Genomic DNA, 19,364 nt, shown 5'->3' with positions numbered 1-19,364 from the left:
GAGAATAGAGACATATATTGGACAGCAGAGAAATGAACAAATACCTCAAAAAGCAGTCTTTTCTTATGGTCACGTTGCAAGTGATTCTACAGCTCCTTATTCACAGAGATTATATGACAGAATTAGATCTCCAAGACACCTTTTCATATCCCCATACATCAAAAACACTGGGAGTTTATGAGATTTGAAGTGGCTAGCAGCCATTACCAATTCAAAGTTGCCCCCTTTGAACTAAAATTAGCTCCTCAAATCTTTACAAAATGCCTAGCTCTAGTGTTAGCCTGTTTGAGACAAAAGGGTCATCAAGTGTTTCCTTACCTAGATGATCGGTTGATAAAGGCTCAGACTTGTATGGCCACAAAAAAATCAACCAAAGCCAGCCTACAAAAATTCAGCCAGTTGTGCCTTATATTTAACAGTCAAAAGCCTTCCCTCCATCCATCACAAAAGATTATGTTTCTGGGGGTGATTCTAGAGGCCATAAAAGATAACGCTTACCCAACATTGGATAGATGCTGCAAACTAAAACAATTATTTTATTTGAATACAATTAGCAAGCAAATTTCTAAAAAAGAAAGTCAGTTTTGGCACAACTTTACACATCTCTGCTGGAGATGATGTCATCGTGCATCCACATGAGGGGTCTCCAAGAAGAATTAGACAATCAATAGCTACAAACCAATGGCTAATACAATGAAATTCTAAATATTACCTTGGAAGTGAAAGTTGTTTTTCTTTAGTGGACGCAAGAATCAAACTTATCAACATGGCTTATGTTCTTAGCCCAAATACCAGAATTTGTGATACCAACAGACACTTCCCTAGAAAGTTGGGGAGCTAATTTACAGGGCCTACGGATCAGTGGGAAATTGATTTCTCATGAAAAAGCTCTTCACATCAATCTGCTAAAATTAAGAGTGGTAGCATTAAGCCTTCAGGCTTTTCTGCCAAAAAAAGCCTGGTCTTTAGTCCTGATATGGATGGCCAAAACTACATTAATGCATTACATAAACAAGCAAGGGGGAACAATATGTCACCTATTATCTCAAGAAGCGCAAAGGATTTGGGAATGGTCACTGACGCATCAAGTTTAATTGATAGCGCAAAATGTTCCTGGCAATCACAATCAGTGCGCGGATATGTTAAGCAGAATGAAAAATAATTCTTGTCACAAATGGGAACTCAACTGAAAGGTCCTCAACAAGTTTCTGCACAATGAGGAAAGCCAAATTGCAATCTCTTCGCTACAGCCCAAAACCAAAAGTGCCAATTTTTCAAAGTTGACACCACCAACCACAATCATGGGAGAATGCCTTTTCGATAGCATGGGATGGAATATTTGCCTACTCTTTCCCTCCAGCACCTTTAACTCCAAAAGTCATGAGCAAGATGAAGAGGGAACCATGCAGAATAATTATGATAGCTCAAAGGTGGCTCAGACAACATTGGTTCACCAAGCTACTTCTCCTATCAGACCTGGAACATCAGAAATTAACACGAATCTCCGATCTTCTCACAATGAACAGCAATCAATGGCTTCATATGGACCCTAACACCTTGAACTTGTCGTTCTGGCTTCTAAATTCAACAATTTCTCACATCTAGACATTCCGTCGGATTGTAGAAAAATGTCAGGTAAAGCCAAGCAGACTCACCTAAAGCAACTTATCAGTTAAATTGTAACCACTTTTGTTTAAGGTACGTGGACAAAAAGGTTCATCCAATCTCATGAAAACCTCAGGAGATATTGATATCTATTATATATATAAAAATCTGATCTTTCAAATTCAGCGTGTTTCCCTGGGTTTGACAGATCACAGATCCAGCCACAAAATATCCCCTGGAAGTGAGATTTAGCAGGATCCCCCTACTTTCCAGCGCAGTGCGGCACCTAATCAGTTGAAGAGGACATCAATGAGAGATGCAATTGTGCTACATATTAAGCAGCAGTTAAAGCTCAGTATGTTTGAAAGCTACATTTCACTAAACTACATATTGAGATCTTGTGTGCTCTTTGCCTGCTTGGCTCCATTATGACTTCTTAACACTTGGGATGAGCAGGCGGGCCAAATGAGTGGAGCTGCACAGGAGTAGGAGCATCCAAGTGGGATGAGGACAGGCAGGTGAGCATCTGACGGGGGAGAGGCATGGGAGTTTGCGGGCAAGTCACCAACGTATATTTCTATTAGGAAATAAGATGAAGCACTACTCTCATCACGTTCACGTCTAGGAGGGTAATGGGCTGATACCAAGGATTATGGACAGCCCTGTCAGCGAAGCTTAAAGCTAGATGAATCACTATAGACAGGAGCTGTCCAAAGGCCCCTTTCTGTATATTTTACTGTATGTATGTATATGTTCCGTATTGTGTGTTTTGTAGTGATGACAATACCTCTTGCCAGACAGCTAAAGCTGTCTGTGGTCAAGACCTAAAAAAGAGTTAAGTGTGCGCCATGCATTAGCTGTTTTTTTTCACTTACCTCTTGCACTACAACTGGAGTCTCAGATTTGGATTGTGATTTTCCTTTTCCCGCTTTTGTAGCCTTTTCTGTACCTCTTCCTTTCCTCTTATCTTTTGGTTTTGGCAAACTATCCAGTTTTAGTTGGATAAGATCAATTAATCTGTAGTCAGCATATGCATATGCGATATCCAATGCATTCTGTCCTGTTAAACGATAAAAGACATATTTTTTATTGAAATATAATTGGTAGACCACTGGCATAACAGGCAGAAAGTGCAAATTGGAACAAATTCAGTTTTGAGATTTTAAACAATTGGCAAATGCAATATATGGCTTTGTCATAGCGTTAAAAACTCTGGTGTGGTGGCTATGTGTCTTGTGTGAGTGTCACTGGGCCAAGGGACGTCTGTCAAGCACAGTGGTGTAATAGTGTGTCATGGTCCTAATGCAAGAAAGGACTTCGGGGACCCTATCCCCTGGTTTTCTAGTTAAAAAGAAAAAACAGCCACTATAGTGGGCCCATCAGACTGATAAGCCCCAGTGCCGCTGCACCTGCCGCACTATTAAGAGCTAGACCCTTGATCAAGCATTTTATACAGCAGTTCACATTGAAAGAAAGCAGAGAGGGAAGGGAAAAGAAAGGAGAAAAAGAGAGAGAAACACATAGAAAAAGAGAGCAGGAGAAATGCTTGATTATTTATTTTTATTGGTGACTAATATGTATAAAATAAGGCAGATATGTTCCAAAAAGGTGTTCGATAAAAACACTATATCACTTTAAGATCTTCAAAAGCCTTGTCTGAGTCCCCACATCAACACTTGGTGTCCTTTGTCCCCTTCCTCCTTGGGTCCTTGGAGTAAAATGTCACAGTGGGAAGTTAGGTCCTGTTCCGTGTTAAGTACATTGGCTGACCTTTAGTTCCTCTAGTGTTGTGGCTTCTCAACTATTTGGATGTCTGAGGTTTGTGGTACCTTTCACGGTTCAGCGGTTCTCAGACATCATAAAATGCCTCAAGAAGCTTGCAGCTGCAAGCTGTGAATCTCATTCACCCAGGCCTGCCTCCTCTCGTGCTCCTGGTCTCCAGTTTGCTTCTCCTTGCTCCTCCAGCTCCAAAATGTCTAAGGGTTTGCATCTGCATTTTAAAGCTATTCAGCAGCTAGTTCATGTCAGGATGTTGTCCTTTTTTCGTTTCCTTCTCCATCATGGCGGTCTCTTCCTTTGACTAAACTTGATTTTCCCAATAAATTATAGCTCTTGTCATGTGGTGTTTGATGTAATTTCCTTTTTCTATTCTTTTGCTATATAAGGGATTCAGTGTGGGTGGATGGTGCATTGCAACAAAGTCTTGTTCCTTCAGATGTTTTCTTGCACCCTTCACTTGCTGATCCTGACTTTTTGATGCAGAAGAATTCCATCGTTGGGCTCCTGATTCCTGTTTTTCTTCATTCCTTGAAGTCTACAGCCAGAAAGTTTTTTTTTTTGTTTTTTTTACGTCTTTAGCTTTTTCTTCCTGAAAAGGAAGCCACTTTTTGATGACAGTTGCCAACCACATATTCTAGTGTGCAGTGACGCCAATTGCGATGGGTCCAGGATTCCATTTCGTTCCAAATAAGAGCTAAGTTGTCTATTTATAGTGCTTTCCAACAACTTCCCCAAGAGTGGTAATAGGGAAATAGGCCGATAGTTGGCAAGGATTGATGGATCCGCCGTAGGCTTCTTCAGTATAGGGTGAACAGATGCCTCTTTTCATGCAAGGGGAATGGTGCCCGTTGTTATAGAGCAGTTGAAGATGTCGCTGATTGCAGGAGCACAGCTCGTGGCTAACAGGGCCATAATTTTTGGAGGGCACAAATCAATTGGTGACCCAGATTTTGCTTTGGAGAGGCCTTTTGAGACCTCTTCAATAGTGGTCAGTTCAAAGTGCTCCAGGGAACTAGTAGTTACCTTGTCCCTGTCCTCCCATTTGGACAGACTTTCCAAGACTGAGGGGGCTACCAGAGGAAAGTTATCATAAATTCTGGATATCTTATAACTCAAGAAGCTGTTCTGATTTTCTAAAATGGGTCTCTGTATTACTGAAAAAGCAAGGCTCGGATCTGAAAGTGCTGAATAACATCCGCATGGTGTCAAACCCATCCTCCTTTGCTAAGTTCTTGCAAAGGTGTATAGTGAAAGCAGCTGAAAAGTTTACAGACTAAATGAAGGTGGTTTATAAATTTCACATGCACCCCGAGATATCACACATTTTGCTCATTACGTATTTTTTATATTACATGATTTATTCATTGACTTTAGTATTCTTTAGAAAGATTTAGAACATTTGGGAATCATCCAGTTGCTCTGTTTGCCTGAGACTGCAGGGAAACACAATCCTAGACATTTTCTTCACATGAGCACGCTCAGCTCTAGTGCCCCAACCTCAGTGCACTGCAACTCACCGACACTTCTGTTTGCAGATTGGGTGACCTCTGTACTTTTACCGGCTACCACCATGATGCTCCGCAGTTGTCACTGTAATGCTGGTGTTTTCTATTTCCGTTTTAAGGGTGTTCACTGTTCAAGTTGTTGCCAGCACCAACCACTTCGTGCGGGCTGGCTTACACTCACCCCACACCCATCCAGCACAGGCATCACTGTACATGTGACCCTGCCAATAAAGGGGTTGTGCGAATGTGCCTGTAGCCAGTTCCACAAACTATCTGCGTGTGTCCGTGTGGTCATGATATATGCATGAGGGCCCCGGGGCCTTCAACATTACATTGTGCTGTGTACAGTGGACGCAACCATGTCACCGCTGGCAGTGGGTAAGACCTTGGACATGTAGCTTTGTCGTCACCCGCTCAATACGTAAGAGGTGTGGACTGGGCCGTCATTCGGAGGTCCAGCATGGGGGTGTGAATGATGATTCCGGGGCTCTGGGCGTGGATCATTGCAGGAAATGTGCAAATGCATGTGTATCTGTCGCGGTGTGGGTCTCCTTTGTGGGGTGTAGGTGGTCCCTGATGACACCCACGTATGTGATCTAGTTCGGCTTCCATGAGCTCTGACCCCACCCGCACCTGTTAGGCCACTTCCTTTTGGCATTCTGACACATGGCATTGGAATGCGATGTGTGCATAGGTGAAGTGTTGGGAGCCAGCCGTGGTGTGGGGGTGGTTCCTGCTGTGTGGTCTGTGCAGGGGCTGGGGTCTCCTCTGTGTAGCTTGGCTGCCCAGCTCCTGGGGGTGGGTTGCCTGAGATGTCCATGGGCTGTTGAAGGGCGTCGGTGTCGAAGGTGTGGTGCTCCTCTCCAGCATCACTGATGAATAGTCTGGTCTGCTCTGCTGGAGGTGTTGTTTGTCCCTCTGCAATGTGAAGGGGAGATGCATGTTGACATTGTGCTGACATGTATGTTGGTGTATTGTTCTAGTTTACATGCAGATTGTATGACAATGTACATTGTGACTGTTTGGGAGGGGCTGAATATTTGATGCAGGACAGTGGACATTTAGACTACATGACGGATGTGAGGTTGTACACTTACATTTCCATCTCAGTTTCCTGCTATGTGAGATGTGATTAGCCGGTTTCTGCACATGGGCAGACCCAGTTGTGTCCTCTGTTCTGCAGTGTCGGTGTTGCACTATGTACCACATTGTCGTTGGATGTGCTGTTAATGCTATGTGTGTGTGCTGCAGTGTGCCACGGGGATCAGGGACATGATCCAGGATCATTGTGGTTGTGCAGTGTGCTACACATCGTCGTGCATGTGTGCCATTGTGCCCATCTCCCCCTGTCCCCCGAGTCCCTGGTCGTCACTCACTCTGTTGATGTTGTGTCCTATCGAGCTGTGGCCGAAGTCCCAACTCCTTACGCCGTCTCCACCCTGATGACTGTGGCCTACATTTCCTCCAGCTCCTTCTGTGGCGCAGGACTCACATCTACTGTTGCCGTTGCTGCTTCCTATTGGCAGCTGGTTTGTGCTTGGTTTGGCTTTTCACATCATGCCAGCGCTTCTTGTCCTCCTCCAAAGACCTCCTCGACACTCCGACTGCATTCACGTTTGTCATATTGACGTTCAGTGGATGGGAGTGTTCTGTTACCTCCGTGACGCTGATCTGGTTTTCATGCGGACTGCACCCCGTCTGCCTCTTCCTCTTCTCCTTGGCCTTCCCCGAACACGAGGTTCCTTGGTGGTGGTCTGTGGGGCTTGTGGGGTTCGCGTTGGCCTCTGCACTCGGTTCGGGAGCATCCATGGTGCTACGCAGTTTCTTTTTTTCTCCCTTTTTTTGTGTTGCCTTTTACAGTGCATTTTCCTGCATGACAGGTGGGAATTGCAGGCCTGTCGCTGGTTATCGCTGATTTTTGTATTGTGGTTGGCCTCATCGCAACTTTATTCGCGTTCGTGTTTCGTATTTTTGCGGCGGCGCGTTGATTTTGACGCGGTCATTTGACGCATTATCGTGTGACTATCGCATGGGGCCGCCAGGTTGAGAATACTACATTAACATGGCGTTGTTTTCCGCGATAAACTGTGATATGCAAAGTTGCGTTAAGCTAAATTTGCGATGGTTATCACACGTTCTTGAGAATATCCCCCAAAGTACATACACATATAAGTATATACTAAAGTATATACAAGAGGTCTCGAATGCTAGACCTAGAAATTGTATTCTAACGTGCTTTTTCCTTTGAAGTATATTGACACTGCTGTGTAGGTTTATCAAGACATTTAGAAAGAAAGAAAATAGAGTGTGACTCTGTAACACTTTTTTCTGACAGGGTTCTGTGTTTACAATGTTTGTTTTCACACACTGGGAAGGATTCATTGTTAGATGCTTGGGTCAAATATGGGCCTGCAATGGTGTGATTGAGAGGTGCGCTTATTAATGGCATAAGAGCAGCACTGCCACTTTAAAGTGTTTCTTTCTTACTTAAAAACAATACTGTTTTTTATGTGCTTATTAGTTTAAGGAAGCTAAACATCCTGCCAATGAATTTGGTACTATGAATTACAAGAAATATTTCATAAATAATTCACAATTAGAACCTCTTTTCAATGAAACCAATGAAAAACATTCAATAATAAAGCTTTCCCATTATATATATATATATATAGATATGTAATTATGTATGTATGTACCTCTACCCTGACCCCTTCTATTACCTCAAGTTTAATTTCAGGCTTCAGGATTGTGTCCAGATACATAATAATATGGCAGCATAAACCTTCTCTCAGGTTATAGCCAGCCAAACACTGAATTGCTTGTGTGTGTGGATCTGGGATGGATCTGCTTCCTTAGATATCTATAAATCTTTTTTCTTTAGTAACCTGAACAGATTTACATCAAATTACAAAAAGAGATCTTTCTGGACCAAGCTTGAGCTTTCTGCTAAATTTGTTGTCATTCCGTCCAGCGGTTCAGGCTGTGGTAGTGTCTAAAATCCCAACGGGAAATTGCATGGAGAAAGCGCATTTTGGGACACCTCCATTTTCTCTGCCCCCACTTGATGGATCGACCCAAAACTCTCAAGTCAGCAAATGAAGTAAGTGGCAAACTGGTTTTGTAAGGTCTGTGAAGATTTGTTGAGTGGCGCCAAATTTATTAGCAAAACAAAAAACACTACCTAGAACTAGGTTCCAACTCTAACTACCTACTGGCAAGCACCAGTAGGTAATATATATCTATATATATTTCTGCAAGAATCGAAGGTCACGCACTCACAGGGGTTTCAAAAGATCACCCTAATTGCCACATAAATGGATGGCAGATGCATTTCGTAATACTGCCTTTGTCAATGTAAATGTCAAAAAGTGTTCCGACATTTCATGGGTCCACCCTCAAATTCGCAGCACCAGCTGTGCGAAAAGCAGCGGCTCTGGTGGAATCTTTGTAGCAAATATATATATATATATACACACACACACACACACACACACACACATATATATGTTCACTGAAAAAAACAAACGTTACAGGGACATTATTGTTAGGCTAAGATTTCAATCGTACCCAGTGAAATTCAGCAGTTATAGTTACCTGAGCTAACTATAACTTACACCCCAATGCACTGCTTATGACCTCACATCTCTCATGACATGGTCAGTGACATCACTGATGACATCTCAAATGACATCACAGATGACATCATCCAGGGAGTGTAAGTGTTTCTAAAAGTGTATAAGTGTTAAACATATATACTAAGCTACTACAAAAGTTAAATTAGTATGCTAGGTGTACTACTGAGTGGTACTAATTCTAACATATATTATGTGAGTTGATGTGTGACTGTGTGTATCTGTTTGTGAGTGGGTGTCTGAGTGGCTGCATGGGTATGTGTGACTGGTTGTATGTGTGAATAAGTGGGTGTAGGAGTAGCTGTGTGGGTGAGTGAGTGGCGGAGTGTTCGGCTGTATTGGTGAGTGAGTGGGTGTATCAGTGGCTATATCGGTGAGTGAGTGGCTCTGAATGGCTGTATGGGTTGATGAGTGGGTGTGTGAATGACTGCATGGGTGGGTGAGTAGGTGTTTGAGTGGCTGTATAAATAAGTGAGTGGCTCTGTGAGTGACTGTATAGGTGAGTGAGTGTGTGTGTGTGTTTGTGGCTGTATGGGTATGTGAGTGGCTGTGTGAGTGGCTTTATGGATCTGTCAGTGGGTGTGTGAGTGGCTGCATGGGTCTGTCAGTGGGTATGTGAGTAGTTGTATGGGTCTATTAATGGGGTTGTGGGTAGTTTTCTGGGTGTGTGAGTGGTTGCATGGGTGTGTGAGTGGTTGTATGGGTGTGTCAGTGGGTACCTGAGTGGTTATATGGGTATGTGAGTGGTTGTGTGAGTAGCTGTTTGAATAGGTTTTTAGGTTAAGTGAGTTGATGTGTGAGTATCTGTATTACTGCATGAGAGCCTGTGTGAGTGGCTGTATCGTTGAGTGAGTGAGTGAGGTTGTGGGTGCTTGTATGGATATGTAAATAGGTATGTAAGTGGTTCTGTGGGTATGGGAGTGCTTGTATGGGTGATTGAGTGCCTGTGTTGAGAGGCTGTATGGGTGAGTGTGTGGTTGTGTGAGTGGCTGTTTGGGTGAGTGACTGGTTGTATGAGTAGCTGTATGGGTGATTGGCTGGTTGTGTGAGTGGTTGTGTGAGTGAGTGAGTGAGTGAGTGGGTATATGAGTGTCTCTATGGATGAGTGAGAGGTTGTGTGAGTACATGTATCAGTCTGTAAATTGGTATGTGAGTGGTTGTGTGGGTGTGTGAGTGGGTGTTGTAGAGGTTGTATTGGGGTGTGAGTGGGTATGTGAGTGGTTCTGTGGATGATGTCAACACTGATGTCCTTTGAGATATCATCAGTGATGTCACTGACTATGTCATGAGTGATGTAATATGTGAGGTTATAAGCAATTTCACAGTTTGTTTATGAGTGTAATCTGAGCATAACTATATCCTCCCTGTAACCATTGGTTTATCAAGTGAATTTCTATTTTTTTTAAAAACATTTATTGCCTAGCCTGCAGCCTGTAACCTTTGAGAGTGAATGTGTGAGTGAGTGCATGAGTATCTCTGTGGGTATGTGAGTGAGTGCATGAGTGGGTGTGTGAGTAGGAGTGTGAGTGTCTGAATGGATCTAGGAGTATCTGTATACGTGTCTCACTGGGTGTGTGAGTGGGTGTGTGAGTGTTCAAGCGGGTCTGTGAGTGGGTTTGTGAGTCTGAGTGTATGTATGAGTGGGTGTGTGAGTATTTGGGTGAGTAACTGAGTGGGTTTGTGAGTGGGTGTGATAGTGTCTGAGTGGTTCTATGAGTGTGTGTGAGTGTATGAGTAGGTCTGTGAGTGGGTGTGCGAGTGGGTCTGTGAGTGGATATATGAGTGTCTGGGTGGGTCTGTGAGTGGGTGTATCAGTATCTGAGTGGGTCTGTCAGTGGGTGTGTGAGTACCTGAGTGTGCAAGTGGGTATATAAGTATCTGTGTGGTTGTGTCAGTGATTAGGCCACAATGGAACTGCACCTGCCCTTTTCTCCAATAAGAGTCCACTGTTTTGCACCAAATATCTACCCAAGTGAAATTGTTTCTACTGGTTTATTACTAAGTGCTACCTCGTTGGGTAAATGTCCAGTACATATTCTACACTACAGCTGCGTAATGGAGCACAAGGAAATGTCACCAATGACCTTGTGTGTGTTTTGGGGTATTCTACCTTTACTTTGTGGTGATTACTTTGTATTACCATTACTACGCATAGTTTAGTTTGCAGATGCCATTACTTAGCATGCATTTACTTTGCATGCATTTACTACGCATGTTCCATTACATCGCATGCACTTACTTTCATAAGAGAACATATATTTTAATTTTGCGTGTTATAATTACTTATATCATTCCATTCCTTTTTTAAATAATAGCCATTTTGCGATCAGATTGGTTGATGTGACTTTGTAGAATTAGTTGAAGGACTTTTTAAATTATTGTCTTCAATCGCGGGTTCAGTGAGATTCGCATTCAAAATCTAATTATATTATTAAGCGTGTATTACATTGCTATTTTTTTGTTATGTATTTTAGATAAAGACAAGATAAGATATTTAAAAAGACATGATTTTGATTATATTTTGTTTAATGGATGTCGGACATATGTTATAAAATTATAAGATTTCTAAAAATGAGTATTAAAAAAAGTACTCGGGTATTTAAAATAATACCCGAATATTAATTTTTAACACGTATTTTTAAAATACTACCCCACCCAAAACCCCTATTTCCCTGATATACCGTGCCAGGGGATACGTTAATATTATGATTAATTGTTTGTTTTAAACTACCAATTACGCCTTGTAACGGTATGCATAATAATTAGCTGCTAAGTAAAGGCATTTTGAATGTGTTTCTTTGTATTTGCGAAGTAAAAGCATGCGCACTAAAATCATGCTTAGTAATGGTAATTGCGAAGTAAAAACTTCAGACTAAATACCTGCGAAGTAATGGTATGCTAAGTAACATCATACATCCGTGTTTTGGCAATGTGATTGTTCCGGGTACGTCTGTACCCAGAAATATGTGATAACATGAATCCTCTTATAGAGACGATGACTACAAAGAGGTAAATAGTCACCAAACAAGGGTCCTTCCTCGTAACTATATGAAGGAAGTGCTTCTTTGTTTGGGGAAGATGTCCTCATATTCCTCGGCTACAAGGACTCCTCTCCAAAATTGGCGGGAAACGCGCTGGGAAGCCCCTTGTTAAGCTGTTCATCATCCTGGCAAAAGGCAGGAAGACCTTGGATACTACTAAGGTGGATTAGGCCAAACAGGGAAGCTTCCAAGTGATTTGCACATTTGCTTACTCCTAGAAATGTAAAGGGAGAACTGTGGACTCTGCTCTCACCAGTACAGAACAACAAAGAACAAACTCATCACAGTCACTACAGATTGCGCATCAATAGATCAATGCATTCACCTCCACGAAGGATTTCAGATCATTTTTCAATATGGACTTGCCGACAAAACACACTTACTTTGCCTTAACCAAGCCCAGGAGTTAGAATCATTTGTCCTTTACAGAAGTGGAGCTTCAACGGGAGCACCTGCTATGTTTATATTTTTGAGTGCCCCCTTTGAGGTTTAATTTCTATGAAATGGGCATCAGGGCCAGAACAACCCTGGGGACCCCAACCCCGGGGCTTGACACAATTCAAGAAGGGAGGGGACTGTGCAACTCTTCTCCCAGGGCCAATTAAGACCCCAGGAACCACATTCACAGGGCCTGACATTAATTGAATGAGGAAGGGGGCAACGCTGCCCCTTTCCCAAGCCAATTTCGGCCCTGGAGAACCCATCCCCCAGGGCCCGATCTTGTCTTCCTGGGCACCCTTGTCCCACCCAGGGCATCTAGTGTGCTATGGGATCGCGGTGAGCCTCAAGGCCCCCCGTTCCAAGCCAACTCCCTGCCTCCTGTTGAAGCTGGCATTGCTCTTGCACGCAGGGAGCTGCTGGAAATTAAGCTCCCTGTGTGCAAGAGCAATAATTTAATCTCTTTCCCTGCCCGCATGTCTGCAGGCAAGGAAAGAGATGAAAACTCAGATTCCAGCAAGCAAGAGCAGTTTGGCAGCTCCTGCTTACTGGAAGAAGAGTGTTTACTTTTTATGTCCCAGAGAGGGCACCTCAGGACACGCCGGAGTCGGCCCTGGGGAGGTGGCAGTCTCCAGGGACATTAGTTACTTCAGGAGGCAGGCTGAGCGGCCCCCCTCCTTCGTTGTGCACAGGCCAGCCCCAGGGGGATGGTGGTCCCCGGGCCGTATATGGCAACTGAGGAGGTCCAGAGGGCCCCATCCTTTTCAAACAAAAAAATGGCCCCGCGGAGTTGCTTTTACATGGGGGTCCGCGTGACCCTCCTATATTTTTTTACTTAATAGCACGGGGGTGGTGGTCCCCACGGCCTGGAGATCCACATGGCCCGCCTGCTAACTTTTAACAAAAGCCCGGGGGTTGTGGCCCCCACTACATTTTAACAGCAGACCTGGGGAGGTGGTGGTACCCAGAGCCCGGCGGTGGGGTCTGCACAGCAACCCTGCTAAATTTTAACAATTGCCCCAAAGAGGTGGTGGTCCCAGGGGCCCTGTGGGTCTGTGTAGTCCCTTGCTACATTTTAACAATAGCCCCAGGGAAGTGGTGGTCCCCAGGGGTTCTGCTCGGTCCCCCCTTGAATATTAACAATAGGAGGTGGTGGTCCCCGGAGCACAAATAAGCCCTTGGAAGGGAGCCCCATGTGCCCCATCCTTATTTCATTAAAATATGCATGCCCCTGGTCCACCCGAGGGCTTCATTAAAAGCAAGCTTGGAGACTGTGCTTGTTCTTTTTCCAATTTAATGCGATAAACATAAATATTTGTAACTTTCACAGTGAATAAAAAAAAAGAAAACACTTTTTTGCTCTTGCATGGTCCCTCTGGGACCCCAGGACCATGGCTACGGAGTCAGGGTTTTCGTACCTTGCCCCCTTTTCTTTTTTTCTTTTTTTCTGCATTTTGTTTTTGGAACTCAGCTGAAGCCAGGTCCTAAGATGGTTGCCAACACTTCCTGGTTGAAGTGTTAGCAGCCAAACAGAGCTCTGCAGATCTGTGCACGAGCTCCTCATTATTTGCAAAGGCTTTGTGGTAATAGATATGCCAATTTTGATTTCCTTAAATTCCTCGCAAAATAATGAACGGATTTGCACCAAATAACAAACAGCACACTCTGCAGAACAAAATCTAGCTTTCTGCCAAATACTGTGTAATTCCATCCAGCAGTTCGGGCTGCAGGCGTGTCTAAAGTCTCTATGGAAAATAACATGGGAAATGCACTTGTTTTTGACCCCCCTACTTTTTCTTGTCCCCCGCTTGAATGATCACCTCGAAACTTTCCATGCACAACTAGAATCACCAGCACAGTTTTTTTGTGAAGATTTGTCAAATGATGCCACAGTTATAGGCAAGTCAAAAAACACTTTTCCTATAAAAACATGGTCCTAACTTTAACTACCTACTGGCAATCGCCAGTAGGTCATACATACATATATATATATACACACACACATACATTCATTTACATACATATATACACACACACACACACACATATTTATATATAAACACACACACAAACACACACACACACACATATAAATATATATATATATGTATGTAAATATATATATATATATATATATATATATATATATATATATATATATATATTCACTGAAAAAACCATAGGTTTCACACATGTTATAGTTAGCTGGACATTTTACTGATAAAAAACCAATGAAATTCCCCCGTTATAGTTACTGTAGGCAACTATAACTCACGCGACCGCAATCCTCTGCTGATGCTAATACTGTATTTAGACACTTATTTGCCCATATCTTCTTCCATTAAATTTTAGCTATACATATATTACAAATATTTTTTTTTCATAAAGACACATATGTCATCAGCAGAGGATTACGGTCGCGTGAGTTATAGTTGCCTACAGTAACTATAACGGGGGAATTTCATTGGTTTTTTATCAGTAAAATGTCCAGCTAACTATAACATGTGTGAAACCTATGGTTTTTTCAGTGAATTAGCAAGGTTTTTTAAATGCTATTTCCTAACTATAACGTGTGTGAAACCTATGGTTTTTTCAGTGAATTTGTACGGTTTTTTAAATGCTAAGTTACTTTACGCCATTTGTGGCGTGCGCGCCCACTTAACGCAGTTCGTTCCGTGCACGGTTTTTATCAACTTTAATAAGCCCTGTACATTTGGTGGCCTTCGGCCACCAAAAGCACAGGGGGTGAGGTCAATGTGGATAGTGTTTTTTTTATTTCGATTTTATAATTTCATGTTGCCAAAATTACGTTTTTTTTCTCTATTAATAAGCCCTGCACATTTGGTGGCCTGCGGCCACCAAAAGCACAGGGGGTGGGGTAAGCGTACGGTAAGCTTACGGTAAGCGTACGGTAAGCGTACGGTAAGCGTACCCCGCGAAATTGCCGAAAAAAAAATAAAACCGTTTTTGCTCTTGGGGGATGTTTGGGGACTCCCTCAACATGACTATGTGGGAGGGAGTTGTCAAAACAGCCCCGTAACATGTTTTTGGCCATCATGTTTGATAAACAACACTCAGTGCGAGAGACAAAATGGCGGACGCCGCTTCCTGGTTTCGGCCGATTCGAATGTTTACTAAGGTCTAAGAGCCAATCAGAATCGCGCTCGCGCACGCCACCGTAAGCTTACGGTAAGCGTACGGTAAGCGTACGGTAAGCGTACGGTAAGCGTACCGTAAGCGGGCTCAGATATATATATTGATTTAAAGGCTATTTTCTCAGAATCTACTGAACAGATTTACACCAAACCTACAAAAGGCACTTCCTTGACCTAGGGACTACCTCTCTGCCAAATTTCTAGTAATTCTGTTCAGCCGTTCGGGCTGTAGCTCGTTCTAAAGGTCCTATGGAAAAATGCATGGGAAAAACGCGTTTTGGGACCCCCCTTTTATCTCAGCCCCCGCTTGACGAATCCCCCCGAGACTTTCAGGGTAGGAGCGGAGCGTAGCGCCCCACCTATTTTGAGAAATTCGCGAGTATTCGTCGACCGGCGCCAAAGTTATTCAAAATAGAATGTTGAGGTTTTCCTATGGAAACGTGGTCCTAACTATAACTACCTACTGGCGACCGCCAGTAGGTAATATATATATATATATTTATATATTATCTACTGGCAGTCGCCAGTAGATAGTTATAGTTAGGACCGTGTTTCCATAGGAAATCCGCAACATTCTATTTGGAATAACTTTGGCGCCGGATGACGAATCCTCGCGAAATTTTCAAAATAGGTGGGGCGCTCCGCTCCGCTCCTACCCTGAACGTCTCGGGGGGATTCGTCAAGCGGGGGCTGAGAAAAAAGGGGGGACCCAAAACTCGTTTTCCCCATGCAATTTTCCATAGGGACCTTTAGTCCAAGGTACAGCCCGAACGGCTGAACAGAATTACTTGAAATTTGGCAAAGAGGTAGTCCTCAGGTCAGGCATGTGCCTTTTGCATATATGGTGTCAATCTGTTCAGTAGTTCCTGAGAAAATCAAAAGTAAAATCACATACATATCTGGGCGGAGCCTAACCACACATCTCATCGTGAGATCTGATTGGCTGTCAGTACTTCATCCAAGAAGTGTTGGCAGCCATCTTGGGACCAATATACATGATAGCACCTCATTAAAAAGCATTGCAGTTAATAGAAGGTTTTAAGACTTTAGTTACATTATAAATCATTTGTTGATGGTACCATACTCATTTTAGGAATTGTGGTGTGTTCTAAGGTGATTTTACCATGTGAAAAAGCCTTCTGCTGTGATATCACGAACCATGTTTGAGAGAAAACTATTTTCTCATACTTTTCCCACAGAGGTTTGGAAGATGATCTATAAGCTAAACTGAGAGCATATTTTCTGTAAATTCACATTATCTTTCTCAGTCATGTAAGAATGAAGTCTGACATTCTCAGTAAAACATGTACATCCAACAAGGGCAGAGACTGTCAGTTGATTCCTTTGTGTTCTACTGCAGCTTCCCAGAGTGCTCTAAAGAACAACTAGAGCGCTAACAGTCTTACTTATGACAAAAGTATGGCACACCTGAAGCCATCTTTATTGGAATAAAGTGGTAACACTTAAAACATTTAATTTACAAAGGAACAAAATGAGGGGGTTCATTTTGCCATATAAATTATGATTAGTGCTGCAGAAAGAAAAACTAGGGCACATTTTGACTTCTGAAATCCTCTTTTATTTCATTCTGACATGCAGACTGAAACATGCACTTTGAATACCAGCAGCAGACTTGCCTGGTGAGCAGTAGCTTTACTACAGTGATCTAATGAGCAACTAGAGTGCTAACATTCAGAATTTATGGAAAATGTGTGACACATCTGAATGCCTTCTTGATGGAATCAAAGTAAAAAACTGAAAGTATTTCCTACTGAGGAGACTGCAGTAAATGAGGAAATTAGGAAACTTCATAACAAATAAATCTCCCAAGATGGCCACCAGAGACAAAAGAGCCCAAATGTAGCCCAAATATCACCCAGATGTAGCCCAAGTATAGACCAATGACAGAATGTCCCAGAGTGTTCTTAAGAACAACTAGAGCGCTAACAGTCTTACTTATGACAAAAGTATGGCACACCTGAAGCAATCTTGATTGGAATAAAGTGGTAACAATTAAAACATTTAATTTACAAAGGAACAAAATGAGGGGGTTCATTTTGCCATATAAATTATGATTAGTGCTGCAGAAAGAAAAACTAGGGCACATTTTGACTTCTGAAATCCTCTTTTATTTCATAAAAACATTCTGACATGCAGACTGAAACATGCACTTTTAATAGCAGCAGCAGACTTTTGTGGTGAGCAGTAGTTTTACTACAGTGATCTAATGACCAACTAGAGTGCTAACATTCAGAATTTATGGCAAATGTGTGACATATCTGAATACCTTCTTGATGGAATCAAAGTAAAAAACTGAAAGCATTTCCTACTGAGGAGACTGCAGTAAATGAGGAAATTAGGAAACTTCATAACAAATAAATCTCCTACAATGGCCACCAGAGACAAAAGAGCTCAAATGTAGCACAAATATCACCCAGATGTAGCCCAAATGTAGCCCAATGACAGAAGTGTGCAAAACACTTATTTTTTGTGTATTTGCAGTTTTATATAGTGCAGACTTGTCAGGTATTGGAGTGCTTTACATGAACATTGGTTACATCACACAAGATCAAATTCATTTTGGTTGTAGACATGGGGAGATTAAGTGATTTGACAGAATCACAGAATGTTGAGCTGAAGCAGAAACTCCAACCTGGTTCCCCAGTTGCAAAGTCTGCAGCTCTGGAAGTAACACCACACCCTCTCCCCTTGGATGCAACATTTAATCAAGTGGTCAGCTGGATAAAAAAACTAAGATTACAAATAATTTAAAAGTTCTTTGTCGCTATTTGAAAACTCAGAAAATATGTCCTCATTTTAGTTTTTTAGAGCACTAACCATAATTTTGATGCAAATAAGACCCTCTCATATATGTAATTTCTAAAGGAAATGCTCTAGGCATTACAGTTTTGATTACATCAAGATGACGTCAGGCATTCCACACTTTTGTAATAAATATAGAATGTTAGCAATCTAGTTGTTCATTGGGATACTGTTGAGAGGCAGACGCCAGGGGCACGGACTCTGAAAATTGAAGGCAGGTAGGAGAGTGCAGAGGCAACAATTTGACCACACTAGGCAGGCAGGAAGGGCAGTGGCAGCACAACAGACTATGGAGGGCAGTGGAAAGGGGGGCAGGGGCAACAAACCAACAATACAGGACTGGCAAGAGAGGCTGTGGCAATATAATAGACCATTGTGGGCAGAAGGAAGAGGCAGTGGTCATACAACCATACATGCCAAAAGACCCGTTTCAGCCAGGAAACGTCCAATGTTTTTAAGCTCAAAAGGGCTTTATTTGATCTGTCTCCTGTCTACAATCTTCTCTTTTTCAATGTAACTCAAAGGGGAAAATCAATACCCCAGTTTTATTTCAAAATCTCCCTCTTACCAAGTTCAAAATGTTCGCAAGTATGGTACATTGGATCATGGTAGGCAGGAGGAATTGGGATAGGGACATGGACTCGGATAACAGAGGACAGGAGGGACATTGAGAGGTGCACCAAACTGACCCTACAGGGCAGGCATCAGGGTTTGCAGCAGCACAATACACCACACAGGGCATGCGGGACGGGAGTGCAGCACAACAATCCATAGAAAGCAATAAGGAGGGGACAGGAGCATGCACATGGACAACAGAGGGGAAAGAGGCAATGGTAGCTAGCTGACCATAATGGACAGACAGGAGAGAAAGCTGCAGCATAACAGACCATAAAGGGCAGGAGGGACGGATCAGGGGCAGTACAATGGAACCGACAAGCCAGGAGGGAGGGAATAGGGGTCTGCACATGGAAACAGAGGGCTGGGGGCAAGGGGGCAGGGCAGGAGCAGCAAGATGACCATGGAGGTCAGGCAGGATGGGCACTAGAAACAAGACACACCATGGAGAGCAACAGTGAGACAATGATGGCATACACACAGACCATGGAGGAAAGATGGGAGGGGGTCAGGAGCAGCTAGCTGACCACACAGGGAAGGTGGGAGGGGCCATGGCAGCACAGAAGACCATGCATGGCAAGCGGGAGGGTTAGTGGCAGCACAATGGCTATGATGGGCAAGAAGGAGGGTGCAGGGGCATGCACAAAGGACCATGGAGGATAGAAGGGAGGGTCAGGACCTGGGCACAGACAAGAGAGTTCAGGGGAAGGGGCCTCACAACAGACCGCGCGGGGCAGGCAGGAGGAGCAGTTGCAGCACAACAGACCAGGG

General features: G+C 43.2%; 1 protein-coding gene across 3 annotated transcripts in view; it reads right to left on the bottom strand.

Moving 5' to 3' along the window:
* Positions 1 to 19,364, bottom strand: part of ANKEF1 (ankyrin repeat and EF-hand domain containing 1) — a 250,905-nt gene that overhangs the window by 40,563 nt on the left and 190,978 nt on the right. For all 3 annotated transcript variants that reach the window (XM_085612664.1, XM_085612665.1, XM_085612663.1), the window contains one exon: positions 2,481 to 2,665. In XM_085612664.1, coding sequence (XP_085468790.1) covers positions 2,481 to 2,665 — 185 coding nt within the window. The remainder of the gene's footprint in view (positions 1 to 2,480; positions 2,666 to 19,364) is intronic.

The sequence above is a fragment of the Triturus cristatus genome, chromosome 6, assembly GCF_964204655.1.
Source record: "Triturus cristatus chromosome 6, aTriCri1.1, whole genome shotgun sequence".
NCBI lineage: Eukaryota > Metazoa > Chordata > Amphibia > Caudata > Salamandridae > Triturus > Triturus cristatus.
This window is presented reverse-complemented; position numbering and strand designations above follow the sequence as displayed.